At 41.4% G+C, this 21,317-nt stretch overlaps 1 protein-coding gene across 1 annotated transcript in view; it reads left to right on the top strand.

Annotated features, from left to right (window-relative positions):
- DNAH3 (dynein axonemal heavy chain 3) overlaps positions 1–21,317 on the top strand; it is a 2,217,123-nt gene that overhangs the window by 1,466,746 nt on the left and 729,060 nt on the right. Inside the window, exons 35-36 of the mRNA XM_044089509.1 lie at positions 14,910–15,021; positions 15,618–15,859. Coding sequence (XP_043945444.1) covers positions 14,910–15,021; positions 15,618–15,859 — 354 coding nt within the window. The remainder of the gene's footprint in view (positions 1–14,909; positions 15,022–15,617; positions 15,860–21,317) is intronic.

The raw sequence follows: 21,317 nt of genomic DNA, 5'->3' as shown, positions 1-21,317 counted from the left end.
TGTATCTCCATTCTTTGTCTTTTAACAGTTGATAGTCAAAAAACAAACTGTACCACAAAAAAATGGAAAAAGGTAGGAGTCAGTTACTGCTCTGGTGGCACACATGTGTCTGTGCTCCCTAAAGGTACAACCATTATACAAGAACCTCTCTGGTGTTGAAAGAAAACAGAAAACATCAGGACTTACGCTTATATTGTTATGCTCATTAAAATACTGTTTCACATAATTTCTGACACCGAATTTACCATTTATTTGCATAGAATTATGCTATATTTTCCCCTTGTTTTAAAAGTCAAATCCCTCATAGTGCATTACTTCTTCTAAGGATGGGGAGATCTTAATAATAAAGATTAAAACTAAGGACAGTAGCACACCTATTGCCTGAGTTAGAGCTCTAACCTTTTAGTAGCAATTGTAGTGAAGGTATTTCAGCATTTTCAAGGAGATTTGTGATAAGGCATTAGAAAGAATAAACAGATGTATGATATGGCTGTATGTAGCTACACTACATCACAGTTATTTAACAACAAATCTGAGTAGCATTCATTAAATTCCCCTCCTCTCCACATTCCCTGTTTTTAAATACCCAACCTGAACCCACAGTCAGCAATTTTTGACCCAATGGTATCATCAATTAGCCTGAAGAGATTAGCAATGTACATGTAGTTGTAGGTATTTTCTCGTCCACCTGTATAAAGTCTTTTTGTCAAGATAATCATCCTGCATCTTTCGCTTAGTTCAAATTCTACACTCTGCTGATTCTCATTATCGTTTCCAGCCGTCTACAATACAATCTTGTGTCAAACGCTTCAGGTGCCTCAAAAGCTCTTCAGATGTTAAGTCTTTTACTTCGGCAGTTCCAGCAAATAGTGTATTTTTATATTAAATTTCAACACCATCCAAATTCTTTTGAACACATTCTCTTTACCTTTACTCTTCACTGGAAAATGCTATTTTCTAGCACAGATGTTTCAGGCCTAATCAATAGCTAAATGGTGCTTCCTGTCTTGTGCATAGCCAAACCTACTGCAAGTCTGAATTTAAATTTGAAGTTTTCTGTGGCCTCCATCTTGGATGCTTATTCTCATGTGATTCTTTTTATCATATTTTTTTTTACTTTTATAGTACATCATGTCTTTATTTCTGTATTTTTGTTATCTGTTATTTTTCTCGTATTGCATTTTAAACATTTTTTTATAATTTAATCCTTTTAACCCTGTATTTGTAATTTCAGCTATTCTGCATATGTCTGCATCTTTGGTAAGGTCAGGCTTGTTTCTTTTAATAGCCTGCCCAATTTTAATTATTTTGTATGCCGTAAATTATTCATTTTCTTATTAAAGAATCATGTAGCTCACCAAATCCATGGTCTTTGGCTCTATTAAAGAGCTCAGTAATATAGGCAACTACAGACTGTGTGCCCCTCTAAAGAACAAATCTCTAATAGACAGCAGATTTTCGGCTGGCAGTAATTGCCACATTTTTTTTATAAGTTCTGCTACTTCATCTTTCTTCTTATTAAAAAAGTGAAAGAATTCAATACCCTTTTATAAGTTGTTTTCTATCAATATGTAGCAATGTTGGAGTCTTTGGATGTTTCAGATAATCCATTTGCAATAAGAAGTGAATTAGGTTTCTGGAGTCAAAACTTCCAGTTTTCTGCCAAGTTTTTTCTTTTAGTGAAAAAAATATCATGGAATAGATTTGAACTATATTTTGCACTAAGTAGTTTACTTATGTAGTTATAAATACAGAAGCTGTAATAGCTAATATACTTATTCACTTGTGCAGATGCATTTCTTTAGTGATGGCAGATACTGACTTGCTCTCTTAACACCATATCATGTCAGGAGGTTTAATGAATAAAAAGAGTTGGGGATATGGTGCATCCTCCCTGAGTGCTATATCTTAACAGAACTATATAGAACTTCTGTGTACCACAATGTAGCTAGGCCTCAAACCTTAAAGCTGCATGCCCATATATCATAAAAGTAAAGCACATTGTAGCACTGTGTAATATTTACTTAGAAGGAAGAGAGGCATTGTAAAAGAGGGATCTGGACAATTGATGGGTGCGATAGACAGGAGAAAACAGAGGTTATAAAAACAAAGTGGTGGGTATAGAAGAAGGCTAGGAAACTGTGAACAGGGATAGAATGTTGCTATAATGAATAAGCAAAAATAAAAGAATTATAAAGAAATATTAAATTCAGGCAAACAACTCATTTTCTAATATTTTAATAGTTTAAGAAATCTTATATGTTTTAGAAAATAATAATGTACCAAGCTAGGCTTTTTCAAGTAAATATAAAAGTATGAAATAAGGATATCAAGGATAGCATGGATTATATATTAAGTTTTTGTCAAAGAATTGATGTGAGAGTGTTCAATCTCGCCGTTTGTTCTTACACATGGGTGTCGGAGCCGATCCTCGGCTCTGAGTCGGCCGCTTAGCAAGCTTTACATCCAGAAGAAGCTTGAGACCAACCTACCTCCCACAATTCCCTCTGCCTTTACCCCAGATCTAGTTTGCCACTGCAACCGATCGCATCGTTTCTACACAGCTCAGACCAACTGGGAAGATAAGATAACCTTTTTTATTTAACTTTTTCTTCAAAAGTTTTAGGATTCTTGACTCTTATATTTAGTGTGTGTGTGTGTGTGTGTGTGTGGTCTGGTCATCCTTTTTCTATTATATATATAGTTTATATATATATATATAGTTTAGGTTTACCTTAGGGCCTTCCTCACTACTGCTAAACTTGGATTTTGATACCTGCAATTTTATTGCTAGTTACTTGATAACCTAATTTGACAGTGTTTTGTAATAGTGTACTTAGTTTTTCTTACAGAATGTCTGAGAAAGCTAAGTCAGGATTTAAGAGGCGTCAGTGTGGGCAGAAGATGTCTGTCAACGACAACCATAGCTCCTGTGTCTACTGTCTTGGCCCTCTCTATTTACAGGAAGACTGTTCTATCTGTCATTCCTTTAGTGGAAGGGTCATGACAGATAGGCGCAGGAAGCTTATGGACAGAGGTCTTTTGAAGCCTGCCTTCCAGGAGGCTCTTGACAAGTCAGACCAGGCTTCTAGATCCTCGAAGGAGTCGAAGACATCGGAGCCCAGGTCATCGGCTCCGAGTTCTTCATTTAAGGTTCGTTCACCGGTTCCACAGACTTCGGGGCCAAGTGTCGAACTTCTATCTGTCACCGAGCCTCGAGTCTTGGAACCGGTGGCGGAGCTTCCACCTCCTGCTCTGTTGAGGTCGGCACCATCCTCGATTCCTTCGACTCGGTCTTCCAGGCCCCTCTCCGACACCGACGTAGATCGTGTGGTGCAGAAGTCAATGGAGAACACGGCCCTGTCCAAACTCATTGCAGTCTCCTCTCAATTGGTGTCGAGACTCGAAGGCCTTCCTTTATCTCCATCTGATCCTCCTCCAAGGCCTACTCAGCCTTCGGCGCCGGGAGACGTTGATCTGATGATAGTGGAGCCCTTGGTGCCAGAACCGTCCATTTCTCGGTCGGCACCGTTGACCTCGACTCCGTCGGAACCATTACCAGACTCGCGGAGCCGACGATCTATCCTTGGTTCCGGGACCAAGAGTCGAACCGATGTTTCAGTGCCGACTCTCCCCCTCGGCGCCTCGGCACGGATCATTTCCGCTCCGTCCTTGGGGTCAATGCCCTTGGTTTCCGCGTCGGAGATACCTCCGCGTTCTTCGGAACCGGGGGATTCCTCGGCTCGGGGTCCAGGGGCCTTCGACCTTATGAGGAAGGTATTGTCTTCTCAGACAACCACTTCAGCAGAAGCAACTTCTCCCTCCCATAAAGGTCCGTTGTCTTCTTCTGCACCCACGACTACACAAAAGCGTCGAGCACCAGTGTCTCAGCCACTCCCAGAGGGAGCCCCTTCTTCCTCGGAGGCTTCATCGGATGCCCCCCCCGATGACGTCCTGAGGAAAAGATTGTGCAAGAGGAGGCACTTAGATTCTCCACAAGAATCCTTAACATCGGATACTGACTTGGATGAGTCAGAGGGGTCCCCAAAATCACCTACAGAGGATGTCTCCTTTTCTGACATCTTGGAGATCCTGAAACAGAGAGGTGATTGGCAGGCCCTACCCCCTTCTGAGGATGAGTCGGTTCTGCTGAAGGCATTTGGTGCTCACCCTTCTTCCTCCTGGGTCACTCCGCCCTTCGACGAGTTAATGGAATTGATTGCTCGAAGGGCATGGGAGACACCTGACACAGTGGAAACAGTTCCCAGGAAGCCTAACAAATATATAACTGCCCCTCAGGATAAGTCATATCTCACTAAGGGAGTTCCAGTGGACGCTATGGTGGTGGCAGCTGCCATGAAAAAGGAGATGTCTGAATCTTCCTCGTCTGTTCATCTTCCTAACAGAGACTCTAGGACCATGGACAGATATGGGAAGCGCATTTTCAGCTCAGCGACTTTTTCCATGCGATCGCTGAACTACTTGACACACTTCACAAGATTACAGAGGGATCTAGTCAAGGAGTTGGGAGATACCCTCCAGGGTAGTACAGATGCTGCTGTCTCTGGATAAGGTTACAGCACAGCTCAATACCCTTACATCTATTGTGAACTCGTCCATGAGGCTCATCTCGTATGCGGCCGAAGGGTCAAGTAGGGCTGCAGCTTCAGCAATTGCTCTTCGTAGACAATCCTGGATGCGCCTGTGCTCCTTTGTGGAAGCCTTCAAGTCTTCCTTTACTAACGCCCCCTTTGATGGCGGCACTCTTTTTGGCCCCAAAGTAAAGGAGACCCTGACCCGGTGTGAGCAAGAGGGAAAGACTCTGTCTGCTGTCAGAGTCCATTTTTCCACCCCATCCAGACCGTACCCCAAAGGGCAACGAGGTGGAAAGATGTAGTTTCGTAAACCCCAGAGTTCTTTCCCAGGCACACAGGGTGATGCCCCCTCCAGAGGCAGAGGGGGGGGCAGAGGTGGAAGACGCTGCCCTGGCAGCAGAGGGGGTCCGCAAAACCAAGGCGACAGGGATACCATCCTGGGGAAGCCTTTCCAGCACTCCTGAGAGGAGGCCCAACTGTCCTGCTCTGGAGGCAGTCGGGGGACGCTTGGCTTTATACCCTTAGGCCTGGCAAAAACTTACATCAGACAAATGGGTAAAAAGCATTATTACCAGAGGTTACAAAATTCCTTTTCTATTCCCCCCGTTACCACAAAAAAGATTCCCAGATGTTCCACCCCATCTGCGAGAACCTGTATCTATAGAAATCTCAAAGCTGCTAGAAAAAAGAGTCATCCAACCAGTCCCGGCGGACCAAACAGGATCCGGAACTTACTCAAGGTTCTTTTTAGTTCCAAAGAAGACAGGGGACTGGAGGCCAATTCTGGACCTAAGCAATCTCAATACGTATGTCAAGAAAGAAATGTTCCAGATGGTCACGCTTCAATCGATCCTTCCGTTCTTACAGAAGGACGACTGGATGTGCTCAATAGATCTCAGGGACGCCTACTACCACATCAAAATGGCCAGAGTGTCCAGAGATCACCTGCGTTTCCGGCTGGGAGCCAGCCACTTTCAGTTTCGAGCCCTGCCCTTTGGTCTAACCTCAGCCCCCAGGGTTTTCACCAAATGCATGGCAGTGGTAGCGTCTCACTTGAGACGCCTAGGATTCCGGGTGTTTCCGTATCTGGACGACTGGCTCCTTTCTGCCACCACCGAGCGTCAACTGATACAGGCCAGAGACTACACTCTCAGCCTTTGTGTTCAGCTAGGGATTTCAATAAATTTTGAAAAATCTGCGTTACAGCCCTCGCAGCATATTTCATTTATAGGGGCAGAGCTAGATACCTGTTCTTTGCTCTTAAAACTCCCCTCCGCAAGAATAGCTTCCCTACAAGAACAAGTATCTCTCCTACTATTGTCCAAAAAGTCCCCAGCCAAACTAGTCTTGAAAGTCTTGGGACTCATGTCAGCTTCCCTCATTGCAGTTCCCATGGGGAGGCTACACATGAGAGTTCTCCAATGGCTGCTGTTCGCACAGTGGTCGTTCCAACAGTTACCACTGACACACGAGATTCACATTACGAACACCTGCAAAGCACACCTGTCTTGGTGGTTACAGAATCACAATTTCATCAGCGGCCGACCGTTTGTGTTACCCACACCAACAGCCACAGTGACCACGGACGCTTCCCTGATAGGGTGGGGGGGCATTTTTCAGGGACAGACAGTCCAAGGCGAATGGACCAGTTTAGAGTACAACCTGCACATCAATGTTCTAGAGATGAGGGCAGTGTTTCTAGCGTTGCTACACTTCTCCCCCCTTCTACCTCTAGGGACCATTGCAGTTCAGACGGACAACATGTCCGTAGTCTGGTACATAAACAAACAAGGAGGAACCAAATCTTACCAGTTGTGCAGAGAGGCCATGAGAATTTGGCAATGGGCAGAATCCACGGGTCGCTTTCTGATAGCAACGCACATCCCGGGGTTATCCAACATCATAGCGGACAGGTTGAGCAGAGCCATCCTGTTACCTCACGAGTGGTCCCTCAACCAGATAATGGCGGAAAGGATCTTCCGCAAGTGGGGCCAGCCTTGCTAAGATCTGTTTGCGTCTCCAATGAACACCAAATACAGAAGCTACTTTGCCCTTCTTCCCCCTCCAGGGGATGTCCCCAGGGACGCTCTGATTCACAATTGGCCCGCGGGTCTCCTGTACGCTTTCCCCCTATACCTCTGATACCGAGATTTCTTCAGAAAGCCAAGGACCAGGAAAGGACTATAATTCTCATTGCCCCATTCTGGCCTCGACAGATTTGGTTCCCCTTCCTTCAAGCTCACCAAATGCGGGAGCCCTGGATTCTGGACCCGGTGCCAGATCTACTGACTCATTCGTCAGGAGCTCCCCACCCGTCACTCCTGTCCCTCAAGTTAGCAGCTTGGCTGCTCCGCTTCCCTACTTAGCCAGGTCTGATCTTCTCTCTCCGGCAGTTCAGGACATTCTGATAGCCTCTCATAAGGCTTCCACTACTAAAATTTACACCGGTAAGTGGAAACTTTTCGTTTACTGGGCGACTAAACAAAATTTGGATCCCTTAGTAGCCCCTCTAAACAAGATTTTGGAGTTCCTGTCCATACTGTTACATCAAGGAGCCTCTACTGCTACTCTAAAAGTTCAATTGGCTGCGATTTCGAACTTCCATGTAGGAGAGAACGGAGCGCCCATTATGGCTCATAGGCTTTGTAAAGCCTTCTTGAAAGGGTCCTTTCAACTTAGACCAGCAGTTAGGTTTCCTACAGCTCCTTGGAATCTAAATCTGCTCTTATCCCAACTAATGTTACCACCTTTTGAACCAGCTTCTTCCTGTTCCTTAAAGTTCTTGTCCTGGAAAACTTTTTTCCTAGTAGCTATCACTTCAGCCAGATGAGTATCAGAACTTCAGGCTCTTTCCATTAAGCCGCCATATTTAATTTTTCACCCGGACAGGGTATCATTACGCACCAACCCCTCGTTCCTCCCTAAGGTTTGTTCAGTTAACAACATTAATCAGTCCATTGAGCTTCCCACATTTTTCAAAAACCACTCTAAGCTGGAATATATATTGCACAAGTTGGATGTTCATAGACAACTCAGATTCTACCTAGATAGAACTAAAGACCATAGAAAAGCAGACCAACTTTTTATAGCCTTTGCGGACAACAAAAAGGGCATGGCAGTGATGAAGCGTACTCTTTCCAAATGGCTGACTGATTGTATTACCTTCGTTTATTCTGCTTCTAATCAGAGTTTGCCCACCAAACCGAAGGGACATTCTACTAGGTCAATTTCTACATCTTGGGCTCATGCGGTTCGTCTGCCTTTGGACACTATTTGTGCGGCAGCCACTTGGTCTAAACCACATACGTTCATCACTCATTATAAAGTGGACAGGACTTCCAGGGACAGAGCATCTTTTGGTTCCACTGTGCTCAGGAACGTTCTTCCGTGAGTCACTCGGGGTAACGGAGCTAGGGACGCTACCCATGTGTAAGAACAAACGGCGAGATTGAACACTCTCACATAAAGAAGTTATGTCCTTACCATAACGTTCCATGTGGAGTGTTCATCTCGCCTTTGTTCTTACATTCCCACCCTCCCAGCCTCAGGTCTGGAAGAACGTTTGGTTTAGAAGTCTGGCCTGTTTGTCTCCCACTAGTGGTCTCTCTGTTGTTCTACTGGCTTGAGCTAGTTACGTTCCTTGTGTATACGTAGGTTTTCTTTATAGGGGATTACATTGTTATTGCTGGATCTGGTGTTGTTTTTTGCAAACTAGATCTGAGGTAAAGGCAGAGGGAATTGTGGGAGGTAGGTTGGTCTCGAGCTTCTTCTGGATGCAAAGCTTGCTAAGCGGCCGACTCGGAGCCGAGATGAACACTCCACATGGAACGTTATGGTAAGGACATAACTTCTTTTTTTAGAGGTTCAGCTAAAGTTAAGTTACTCATTTTATTCTAGGAGTAATAGCCAGGTGAAAATATAGATTTGGGAGCATAATATATCAGTTCAGCCATTCATATTTATTATCTTTTGTTTATATGAATCATTTTTCATTCAAAATGGCATAAACAAGATTTGTTAGACTTAGACACAAATTCACAGGTATAGCTAAATGGGGACTTGGTGTTCTGATTAAATGAAGCAAGCTTAGAAGCCAAACAGTTTATTATACAGAGTGAGGATATTGGTGATTAAATTATTTAAAATGTAGCTAAAATGGTTTTATATATGTGTGTACGTGTATGTATATATAAATATATATATATATGGATCTACCTTAGTAGATCGACATGTTAAAAGAGCGAACACGAATTAACCTACGCCAGAAGATCGCAAGTCACTTTACCGACGCCAGAAGATCGATAAGGCAGAAGACCGACGGAGGAAGACACCGACGCTGAGAACACTGCGATGGGGAAAGGATGTGTAAGTATGTGGTAGTGACGGACGATAGGGTGCGAGTAAGGTAAGTGTGCGATGTTGGTGGTCTGCAGGGGTAGGGGTGGGATAAGTGAGTTAGGGTTAGGGTGCGAGTAAGGTAAGTGTGCGATGTTGGTGGTCTGTAGGGGTGGGATAAGTGAGTTAGGGTTAGGGTGCGAGTAAGGTAAGTGTGCGATGTTGGTGGTCTGTAGGGGTAGAGGTGGGATAAGTGAGTTAGGTTAGGGGCGCGGGTTAGGTGAGTGTGCGATAGTGACGGACCTTAGGGTAAGGGTTTGGGTTAGGGTTGTAGATAGTTGTGTATGTATGGGTTAGTGTTTGTTTATAAGGATTTTGGTGTGCTTGTGTTGTGTGTGGGTTTTGGATAGGGATTTGTTTTGTTTGTTGGTATGATGTGTCGGTGTATGCGATGTCATGTTTGTGCACTGTCGATCTTCTGGCGTCGGTGAAGTGACTTGCGATCTTTTAGGCCGGTTAATTCGTGTTCGCTCTTTTAACATGTCGATCTACTAAGGTAGATCCATATATATATATATATATATATATATATATATATATATATATATAAAGATCTATATCATACTGTCAAACTTATTATTTGTCGAATACCTCTTCGAAGTCACTTTGCCAAAACCCCTTTTTGTCAAACGATCATTTTAGCAAATATATTTCCAGGGAAAAGAATCAGTAGTCCAACTACCGATCGTCACAAGAAAACACAAAAAATTAAACCCACTTAGTATGGAGGCTTTGTCCCCCACATCCATGGAGGGGCTGGGCCCCCCCCAAATAAATATACCAAGTCCGAGATCCCACTACAGTGGGGAAAAGGGCCAATTCCCAATCATGGCCCACTGTGTTTTTCCCTGGGAAAATATTTGCTAAAATGATCGTTTGACAAAAAAGGGTTTCGACAAAATGAGATCGACAGAGGTATTTGACAAACAGTAAGTTCGACAATATGGGTGTGTGTGTTTGTGAGTGTGTGTGTGTCTATATATATATATATATATATATATATATATATATATATATATATAGTTTACAATCACATGTTCGTTCAGCTTTTAAAAGAACGAACATATGTGCGAAAACCACTTGGCGGAACCGGTAGGGCGATGGCCAAATTGTTGAAGCTGACAAGAGCGAATGGCCGCTGTTGTCAGCTCCAGCATTGTGGTGCAGATTGCACTATAGTGGGGATGGGGAAATGTACCCTTACCCTCACTGTAGTGCGATCTCAGAGTTTGTATATATAAGTAGGGGGTGTGTGTTGAATGTTGAGTAGGTAGGATCATTTCAGTGTAGTCGACATTCGACTTCACTGAAATGCTCGGTTCAGCATTTACACTGTTCGGTGTTCAGATTTACAAACATTTGGTTCGGACATCTGTACATTTGAACAATGTCATGTCAAACGTGATAGTAAACCTATATATATATATATATATATATATATATATATATATATATATATATATATATATATATATATAAATTAATATTCGTCTGGAACCAGAAACCAGATTGTTATTATTTGGTATAGTCTGGTTACTTTAACAAAAACATGAGTTACAGGTTGATGTTATAAAACAAGAAAATATTTTTGAACATGCAATGATTAAGGTTATGTAGTCCTATCTCACAGTAATTCTTGCTGGATGGATGGGTTCGGAGCCGATATTCAGCTCCAACTTGGCCGACACTAAAGCTCAAGAGCTTTTACTTCCTTGAGGCTAGCCCCTGTCCCATGTTGTCTCATGGCAATTCCCCAGATCTCGTTTCCCGCAAAAGCTTTGAGGTTGTGTCTTACTAGCTCGTTGGCTAAGTAAAATGATTTTTTGCTCTATTTAGTCCTTTTCTACTCTTTTTTTTCTATCCATATGTATATTGATAGTTTCTTCTTTATTGTGCGACTGTTTTTGAAAGTTTTCAACCCCCATTTCCCCCTTAGGACTGCAGTACTCGTTTAAGTTAGAGGGCCTTTCCTCCCTGTGTGTGTGTGACTGTTTAAAAAAAAAATACATAAATAAATAAATAAATAAACTTTTCTTCTCTTTGATGGTTCATCTCTTTTTGGACCCCCAAGTGAAAGAGACTTTGACTAGGTGCGAGCAGAAAGGAAAAACCTTATCTGCTGTTGGAGTCTGTTTCTCTCTCCCATTCAGACCCTATCCCAAGGGTAATACAGGAGGGAAAATGTGGTTCCGCAAATCCCAAAAAGATTTTCCTCAGGCACAAGGTCAACCCTCCCTCAGGGGCAGAGGGGGATATAATGAAAGATGCTGCCCTCGCGTCAGAGGAGGTCCGCAAAATCAGGGAGACAGAGAAGCTTTCTCTGATCATCCCTTCCATCAACCCCGAGGGGTTGCCCGACTGTCTGTCTCTGGAGGCAGTCAGGAGTTGTATATCGCTGTACCCAAGCACCTGGCTATCACTCAAGATTGTTGAGTACACACAATAATATCCAGAGGTTACCTGATTCCCTTCATTTCCGAACCCCCAACAAGCCGGTCTCTTCCAGATGTACCACCCATCCAACTAGACCATGCAACATCAGAGGTCATCTCGCTGCAAAAAAGGGTCATCCAAGAAGTCCCCGCAGAGCAAGTAGGATCCAGAACTTATCCTCGATTCTTTTTACTTCCAAAAAAGACAGGGGACTGGAGATAAATTCTAGATCTTAGCAGGCTCAACAAGCATGTAAGAAAATCAAAGTTCCAAATGGTCACTCTGCAGTTGATATTTCCCTTTATCGGGACAGACAACTGGATGTGCTCAATCGACCTCCAGGATGCGTACTACCACATCAAAATGGACAGGTGCTCCAGGAGACACTTACGCTTCTGGCTGGGAGCCAGTCATTTTCAGTTCAGAACACTGCCCTTTGGCCTCACTACAGCCCCCAGAGTGTTTACCAAATGTATGGCAGTGGTAATAGCTCACCTGAGACGTCAAGGATTCCAGGTGTTTCCATACCTAGATGACTGGCTCCTCACTGCTACCACCAAGCATCAACTCATAAGCACCAGGGACGAGACTCTATCCTTGTGCACCAGCCTAGGCATCACTGTCAACTTGCAAAAGTTAGTCTTATCTCCCTTGCACCATATTGTATATCTAGGCTCAGAAATTGATGCAATTACCATGTCAGTAAAGCTGACGCAGGAAAGAGTGGAATCTCTACGCAGTCAGGTCAGATCCTTATTAAACAAACAAAGAGTCCAGGCCAGAGTAGTCCTTCAAGTCCTAGGGACTATGGCTTCCGCCATCTTTTATTTATTATTTATTTATTTATTTATTTAACATTTGTTGACCGGGAATGTCCGACTAGGTTCCACAGAGCCTGTTTTCAGTGGAGGCCCGGGGAGAAATGCTCCAGAGTTCCTCTTGCTCGGCTACATGTGAGGATTCTCCAGTGGATGCTATTTGCACAATGGTCGATGCAAGACCTTCCATTGTCTCACCAGATATTAATAACAAATGCATGCAAAAGGGATCTGACATGGTGGTTACACACCAAACAACTTGTCCTGGGTCGCCCTCTTGTTCCTCCCCAAGAGAAAGCAGTTTTGACCATGGACGCTTCCCAGATCGGGTGGGGGTGGGGCATTATCTGGGAAAGATAGTCTAAGGTACTTGGCAAAACCACGAGAACCACTTGCACATCATTGTTCTGGAGATGAGAGGGGTGCTATATGCATTGCAAGCACTTCACAGCTCCCTTCCCACCGGAACAATTGCGATTCAGTCAGACAACATGTCTGTTGTGTGGTACATAAACAAGCAGGGAGGAACCAAGTCTTACCCGCTTTGCAGAGTGGCCTTAAGAGCTTGGAAATGGGCGATGGATACTCAATGCTTCCTGATACCAACGCATATCCCAGGAAAATCCAATGTAATAGCAGACAAACTCAGGCAAGCAATTCTGATGCCTCACGAGTGGTACCTGATGGTTGTGAAAGAGATCTTTCACAAATGGGGGCAGCCTTGCTGTGATCTATTTGCCACTCACCTGAACACCAAATGCAGCAGCTACTTTGCCCTCATTCGCCATCCGGGGATGTCACCCAGGGATGCTCTAGTTCACGATTCCTCCTTTTCCACTCATCCTCAAAGTAATACAGAAAGCAAGACAGTTGAGGAGTTCCTTGATCCTCATTGCTCCTTACTGGCCTCAACAAGTTTGGTTTCCTTTCCTGCGGCCCTACCTCTTGGAGGAACCATGGATTCTGGATGCATCTTCAGATCACCTGATTCATCAATCAAGACAGTTCCATCCCTCCATCCACTCCCTTAAATTGACAGCATCGCTGCTGCAATTCCATGTATAGCCAGATGTTTTCCCTTATCCCCAGCGGTAAAACACATCCTAATTTCATCCCATAAACCTTCCACTCAGAAACTATATTCTAGCAAATGGAAAAGGTTTTCCCTTTGGGCTACGAATCGGGGCTTAGATCCATATGCAGGTCCGTTAGAATTCATTTTATTCTTCCTAACAACAATTTTTCATGAAGGTATGGCAGCCGCTACAGTTAGAGTTCAATTAGCTGCCATTTCCAATTTCCATTTTGGTTTCATGGGAAATCCAATCATGCAGCACTCCCTGTGTAATACCTTCTTAAAAGGAGTTCTTCTTAGGCCCCCAATAAAACAACCATTAGAACCCTGGGACTTAAACTTAGTCCTCTCATCTTTGATGTCTACACCCTTTGAGCCATCCTCGTCGTCAGACTTAAAATTGTTATCATGGAAAACCTTGTTCTTGGTAGCTATAACATCTGCTAGGAGAGTTTCAGAACTACAAGCTCTAACTATTCAACCTCCTTACATTATCTTTCACAAGGATAGAGTCTTTCTCAGGACAAACCCTTCTTTTCTTCCTAAGGTATGCTCAGAGCACAACCTGAATACTACCATTGAGCTACCTGTGTTTTTTCCAAACCACTCTAATAAATCAGAGTATAGACTACACCAGTTAGATGTCCACAGGATACTCAGATTTTATATACACAGGACTAAAGAATTCAAGAAATCTGATCAACTTTTCATTTCCTTTTCTGACAAAAGGTAAGGCTTGCCTGTTTCTAAAATTACTCTTTCTAAATGGCTTTCGGATTACATAACCTTTGCTTATCAACAAGCTGGTAGACAATTACCGGTAAAAGCTAAAGGTCACTCTACTAGAGCTGTAGCTACTTCATGTGCCTTTAGATATATAGGCTCCCAACTGGTACTATTTGTGCAGCAGCTACTTGGGCAAGACCACATATGTTTGTCACTCATTACAAATTGGATTTGCCTCCTGGGACAGGTCATCCTTTGGGTCCACTGTGCTGAAGAGCCTCTTCGCTTGAGCTACCCGGGATAAAGGTGCAAGGGACACTGTCCCATCCAGCAAGAATTACGGCGAGATAGGACTACATAACATAAAGAATTTATGTACTTACTATAACCGTCCATGTTTGTAGTCCATCCCGCCTGTATTCTTGCTTCCCTCTCTCCAACCCCCTTTCTGTTTCTGGGGGATCTGATGGACCTCTTTTGGTGCTGCCTGACATTGCTCTTTATTGTCCATCTGGAATGGATTATGTTTCTAATCCTTTGCTGCATTTATACAGCTTCTTTCTTATTCTTGCCTGATGGGTATTTATTACTTTCTTGCAAACTAGATCTGGGGAATTGCTGTGAGGTACCATGGGATAGGAGCTAGCCTCGAGCTAGTAAAAGCTCTCAAGCTTTAGTATTGGCCGAGTCGGAGCCGAATATAGGCTCTGAACCCATCCATCCAGCAAGAATATAGGTGAGATGGACTACAAACATGGAACGTTATGGTAAGTACATAACTTCTTTTTGGATTCCTATGACTAATATCTGAACTATTCCACAGATTTTGCTTGAATATTTCTAACATTTATTCAATGATTTTTGTAGATTTATGAAATGATGTTGGTTCGCCATGGCTTTATGATAGTGGGGGATCCCCTCGGTGGCAAGACCTGTGCCTACAAAGTGCTAGCTGGAGCACTTTCTGATCTGTATGCAGGTAATTTATATATGCCTTTTGTTGTACTTGATACTTTAAATAAAAACAAAGCATGTAGGCAACATTATTTGCCCAGTTTTATAAGGCATGCTGCACAAAATATACAAATGCAGCTTTCTTAAATGTACTGAAATATATTATGAAGTGAAAAAGCATTAGCATTAAACGAAGTCCACTTTTTAGAGTGATGTGGCAGTTTTCTGTCACTAGTGTGATCTAGATGTGTAGGCAAGTCTGTTATGTGTATCCTATCAGTATAAGTAAATGTCACATAGAGTTGGAGCATGCTGACTTGTATATTTTATAGTATATTACAATGTTGTATATTGATTGGTACCAGTTATTGGTTGACTATGAAGTGCACTATCATAGCATTTTAAGGAGGTCATTGTTATGCATTGTTACCTGAAAACTCAGCATGGTTGCTATGTCTTCTATTTAAAGGGAGGGAGTCTTAAGAAAAGTTAGTAGCATAAATGTTTAAGCATTTTTCCATAGTAAACAAACCCATAACTGTTCCAGTCATTTTAATGTTGGAGAAAAGGAAGTATCAGAAGGTATGCAGTATAGATTTAAGAAAATATTTCTTCTTTCAGCAAAACTAATGGAAGAGAATGCTGTTGAATATAAAGTAATCAACCCAAAAGCCATTACAATGGGGCAGCTGTATGGGTGCTTTGATCCTGTAAGTCACGAATGGACAGATGGAGTACTGGCCACCACTTTCCGAGAGCAGGCATCTTCTACCACACCAGACAGGAAGTGGATCATCTTTGATGGACCAGTGGATGCAGTTTGGATTGAAAATATGAATACTGTACTGGATGATAACAAAAAGGTATTTCATATTCTAAACTGCCTGCTAAAAGTGTTCGCTAAGGGTGGTAGATGCACAGTATTTCTATTTTGAATAACAAACATAAATTGTAAACTATGTTAACTCATTACTCAACAGAATAAACTTTTCTGTTGAAACATGAATGTCCATTTCCTTAGACAAATATAGCCTTTCATGCACTGCCGTAATATCATTGAGTATAAATATTATCACAGTACTTTACTTCCATTTATGTGGAATTCATTTTAAACACTAGAACTAGAACTGCACATTATTATTACTTGCTGCTTATTCAGTCACTTTAGGCATTTTGGCAGAGACTGGCAGCATGTTTGTAACCAAGAATACACAATATACTTCATGGCTTGCATTTTAAAATTATATTGTGCAAAGAGAAGTACTAGAATTTAATTGTAAAAATTATATATCTTGTTTATAGTTTATAATTATGCATTTTGTTCCAGGACTTTTTCCCGTTGTTTAAAGCTGAGCTGTCAAGGGTTGGAGAGGACCTACATTCTGGAAGCTAGTGTATAATTCTAAAAAGTATGTCTCTGACAGTCAGTGCTGTGTAATGTAATTTTGGTATCATTTATACACGCTGACGAACACTTGTGTACAAATATGCAGCAATATAGCAATCAATTTCCCAGAGTCTGCACGAGGGTAATATTCGGTGTGGAGAAGTTAAGCTGAGTCCAGAGCCCTCCCTGAAAATACATGCATCTCATTTGTTATGTTAGGAATATGTTATTGTATTAAGAAATCCTTTGCATGAACAGCTCTATATTTTGTGACATCACTAGATATAATGAGGATTATAAGATAAATGACTGCACAGTGGGCTTGTTTTCTGTCATTAACCCAAAAGAAGATAAGGGCTGGAATTCAGAAAGGTTACTGCAAGAGGAAAGCCTTAACCCCAGTGGTATCCCCTCCCCCCTTGCATTACCCTTTCTGATTCGTAGACTGCCAGTCCTCTGATGTTCTCCGGTGGCAGAGGCATCAGCACTCAGTGTGGTTTTGCTGGATGACCCCATGCTAATGCAGCTATCTGGGGGAATGGCTCATTCTAATTAGCCATGTGGTCACCCCCTAGTAGTACACACAGCTCCTGATTTAGTCCAAGAGATTTAGTCACTCAGTTGCATACTTTCCAGTGTTGAAGGAAAATATGGCAATCACTGATTCACTTCTGTGGAAGCAGTCACAGTGCAGATTAGGTGCAGATAGGTTCATCAAAGATGTGGGGGCTGGGGGGGGCATTAGTATGTTTTGAATGTCTGTAGTGAGATGACTGAAGCCAAATGAATACGCGTATTTGTCTGTGTGTGTGTGTGTGTGTGTGTGTGTGTGTGTGTGTGTGTGTGTGTGTGTGTGTGTGTGTGTGTGTGTGTGTGTGTGTGTGTGTGTGTGTGTGTTTGTATATGTGTTTGCATGTCTGTGTGACTCCCTCAGTGGTCACACTAGGGAATAAGGTCGAGAATGGATGGTCTGCATGTGTGTGTGTGTGTGTGTGTGTGTGTGTGTGTTTGTGTGCATGGATTAAAGTATGCATGTGGGGGAATAGATGAGTGTTACTGTAACTGTGACTGACTGTGGAGACAGTTGGTACGTGTGTGTGTGTGTGTGTGTCAGTATAGGGGAGTGCCTTTGCCAATGCGATGCATGGTCCACCAGGGAAAACACTACCACTGTCAATTCTCACAATGCTAGTGTTAAAAGAGGGGAATTCAGAGATATGCTGATCAGCCAGTAATTAGATCTTTCTCACTGCTGCCATAGCTGTCTTTGAATCACATTTTTCACCATCTCATAACTTAACGTGCCTGCGGTACACCATTTACATGAGTGGTGAGGATCTTTCTAAATCCAAGGCAAGATAAACTAAATTATCCAGTTATGTATCCAAACAACTGTAGTTATATGGTAATAGAAAGGGGAAAAGTATAAGAGTCGACTTCTGATTTGTGCACATATACATTATATGATGAACAAAATCTTTTTGAAGCGTTTGTTCTGTTATGGAATTAATAATGCATTGTGAACTAAAACAGATGTCTGAGATTTAATGTAAATACAATTAATTCATTTGGCAGAATATGTTTTATACACTACCACATTGTGAGATTTTATAATGAATAAGGAACTGAGTGAAATGAAATGAGCATGATTTTGTCTGGAAAATGCTGTAAAAAATGTCTGCAAGCATGAGTTGGAGAGATGCAATATTATCAATTGGACAGTAGAGGGGAGCATATGATCAAGGTATGCAAGAGGAAGGCATCATTTGCAGCATTCTGAGGTAACAGTAATGCAGGGGTCTGAACCAGAAAGAAGGAAGCAATTACTCAGATGTGCTGAGGGAAAAAGAGCAATATATGGAGAACAGAATTACTGAGTGGAGAAAAACAGTGGTCTGAATTATATCCAAGAAGTGCTGTCCTTTCAATCAGTGTTATGTATGGGACAAGGTTGTAGAACCTTTAGGTTTTACACCATCAGCTGTTCATTTTGTGAACTGATGTTTAAGACTTCTGAGTTATTCAACCTATTTGTGCTTATGTGGTTGGTACTAAGAGAAATAGTTCACCCTGGAATACATATATAGCTATTGCTGCCAAATACATTGGAAGAAAATGATTACTGTTACAATTTAGAACAGACAGTTTCAGAGGATGACATTAAAATACTTTATAGACTTGTGAAAAGAAGTGCATAATGTGAGAAAAATATAGGAAGATGGCAAGACGTGGACTGGGGCATGGGAAATATGGGTAATGTTGTTGTAAATAAATGATAAGACAGAAGATTTGCTTTGTATTATAAATATTGGTAGTGTAAGTAGAAATGTAAGATACTTTGGTCAGCTAAAAATGTGTTATTACTATGGGGATGAAAATTATTTAATTAGCACATTTTCCAAAAATAAGTTATAGTCAATGTGCAATGTCAAAGGAAGAAACTGTAAATTCGTAAATCAAAATGTGGAAAGGAAGGGTATTGGTGGATGGATTGTGTGGAAAGGGTTGATAAGGACAAAGAGAGGTAGTAGAAAAGGAACATGTACAAAGTGTGGGCTTGTCAGAGCATACTAAAATAAGCACCAAAGGAGAACAAAAGAAGGCATTAAATGTGAAGCAAATGAGGGGTGATGTCTGAATATTGGGAAAATGAAGGGGTATTCAGAAATGAAAATATATATGGTATACTGCAAAATTGAAATCCAGAAGAGGGTAACATTAGAGATGTTTCTGTATTCAATGTGGAATTGGAAAGTGTAATATTGTGTTAAATATAATGAAAGTATAATTGCAGAAGTTAGAGATAAAAATGAAAAACTAGTGAAAAGAAAATTCAAAACGAAATTCACCCACCTGCATGATCCAACTCAGAGTTACATATAGAAAGAGAAAAATAAGAAGTAAGAAAAGCAGCAAGATAAAAAAGAAAGGGGTATTTTATTATTAATTGTTATTATTAATGTCAGCAGTATAATAAATGAAATTGGAAGACATTCATAGGTTCATAGGTAGGTACTAGGCTATTGGCCCTAGGGCCTATATAAGCCTAGCCAAACGTGGCTTTTGCCACCCAAGAAAATAATTTTCCTGTGCCCCTGTCAAGCAGAGCCACAGAAGTGATCCCCGAGGTGAATTTCCTATCTCCCATCCAATCATCAAGATTTTTCTTGAAGAGTGTTAATGAGGAGCTTTGTTTGATTTAGATAGGTAGTCTGTTCCAGAGTATGGGAAGGCTCTGGGACAGGAAACTATCCCTCCACCATGTTCTGTTTATTGTGGTGACAAGGTTTAGGTCCCTAGAGCATGTAGCTCGGAGGGATTTCTTTACATGGAGCATGTCCAATGTATGTTAGGCAGAGATCGCCTCTGAGTAGGCGATATGTGACAGAGTAAAGCTGGAGTTTTTTGAGACGGTCTGCGTAGGGCATCTGTTTCAGGCCGGTAATCCTCTTTGTGAGGTATTTCTGTGGCCTTACAAGTTGTTGTAGATGTCTTGTGAGGTACATACCAAAAGGGGCGTTGTACTCTATAATGGGTCTAATGAGTGATGAGTAGAGGGGAACAATGACCTCACTTTTCCTGGATGAGAAACCTTTTCTGATGAGGTGTGCCGCATAGAAGGATTTCCTAACTACTGTGGCGATGTGATTATCAAAGGAGAGACTACCGTCCACCTGTGACCCAAGGTTATAGTAGCGTAGAATGCAATGTCTGATGTAATATGTTTACTAGATGCGAGGAATATAAATGGAAATAAAAGAAAACTGTTTCAACAAGCATGGAAGCATGGGGAAGGGAGGTATTATACACCATGGGGGTGGATACTTGCTTGGGAATAGTCATAAAGATAAGCAGTTCTGAAATTAAGGTAGTAGATGTAATGGTAGGAGATCTGAGTATGTTGCCAGCAACAGACTGCAGAATAAAGGGAGGAGTCTTAGGATTAGCTGTTGTATATGGGTATACCAAAATAAATGCTAGAGAGAGAGAGAAGGTGTTTGAAAACATTAAATAATTTCTGTTCATTGACACTGTATTATTTTTTAATGTTTCAACTGTGATATAAGAAAAATAAAGAAGAAATTAGATGTTAAGAATTGCAAATAGATATTGCAGAATTCAGAAATAAAAATAAAATGCCACCACCGAAGGTAACAGCTTTAAGCGCTTTCACCCTACAATTTTCTGGGCTTCATCAGAGTTCAGCATTAACCTGTAGTAACCCATTTAAATACAATTTAATCATGTGATCACCCTTAAATCAGAACAAAATTTAAAAATACATGATGTTTGATGTTTGAATACATAATAATTCAAACTTGCAATTACTTCACAATTAAGAAATTCTTCCTATAAAACAGTTAAAATAATCTAAAATACAAAATAAAATAAAATATATACCGAAGAGCTTACTTATAAATAAATCCTTCAAAGTGACATAATGCATATATCTATACTCCACAATCTATAAAGTTAATCACCCCTTCATAACATTCTTAATTAATTTTATGTATTAAAGCATATGTAAATGTAGATTTAAAAACTTACACTTTCCCAGATCTTAATTTAAGAATTGTCAGCTATTGATGGGTAAAGCAAGACCATATACATATAGGGGAGCAAGTGTAAAAAGTGAAACTGAATAAAAAGGTGATAAGTTGCAGGAACATTATAGCAAGTTTTTTTCTGATGATATAGTTGGATGGTCAGTCTTTGAACAAGATGAGAAAATAATCAAAGCATTTGCAAAGTTGTTTAAAAAAGGCTGGCAGGGCTATGTGCTAAATTAAAAGTGATAGAAAATGCAAGATTAAAAGTTTTTAAAGACCATAAGGATATGAGAGTATTTTACAAGCCATGGACAGTCTGGTGTGTAAGTTAAAAATATAAAGCATTGTATATGGAAGCTGAGAAAGAGCATCATATTTGAGAAA

Source organism: Protopterus annectens, chromosome 12.part0 (genome assembly GCF_019279795.1).
Source record: "Protopterus annectens isolate FY-2018-M chromosome 12.part0, PAN1.0, whole genome shotgun sequence".
NCBI classification, from domain to species: Eukaryota; Metazoa; Chordata; order Ceratodontiformes; family Protopteridae; genus Protopterus; species Protopterus annectens.
The sequence above is the reverse complement of the archived record's forward strand: the minus strand, read 5'-3'. Positions and strand labels throughout refer to the sequence as shown.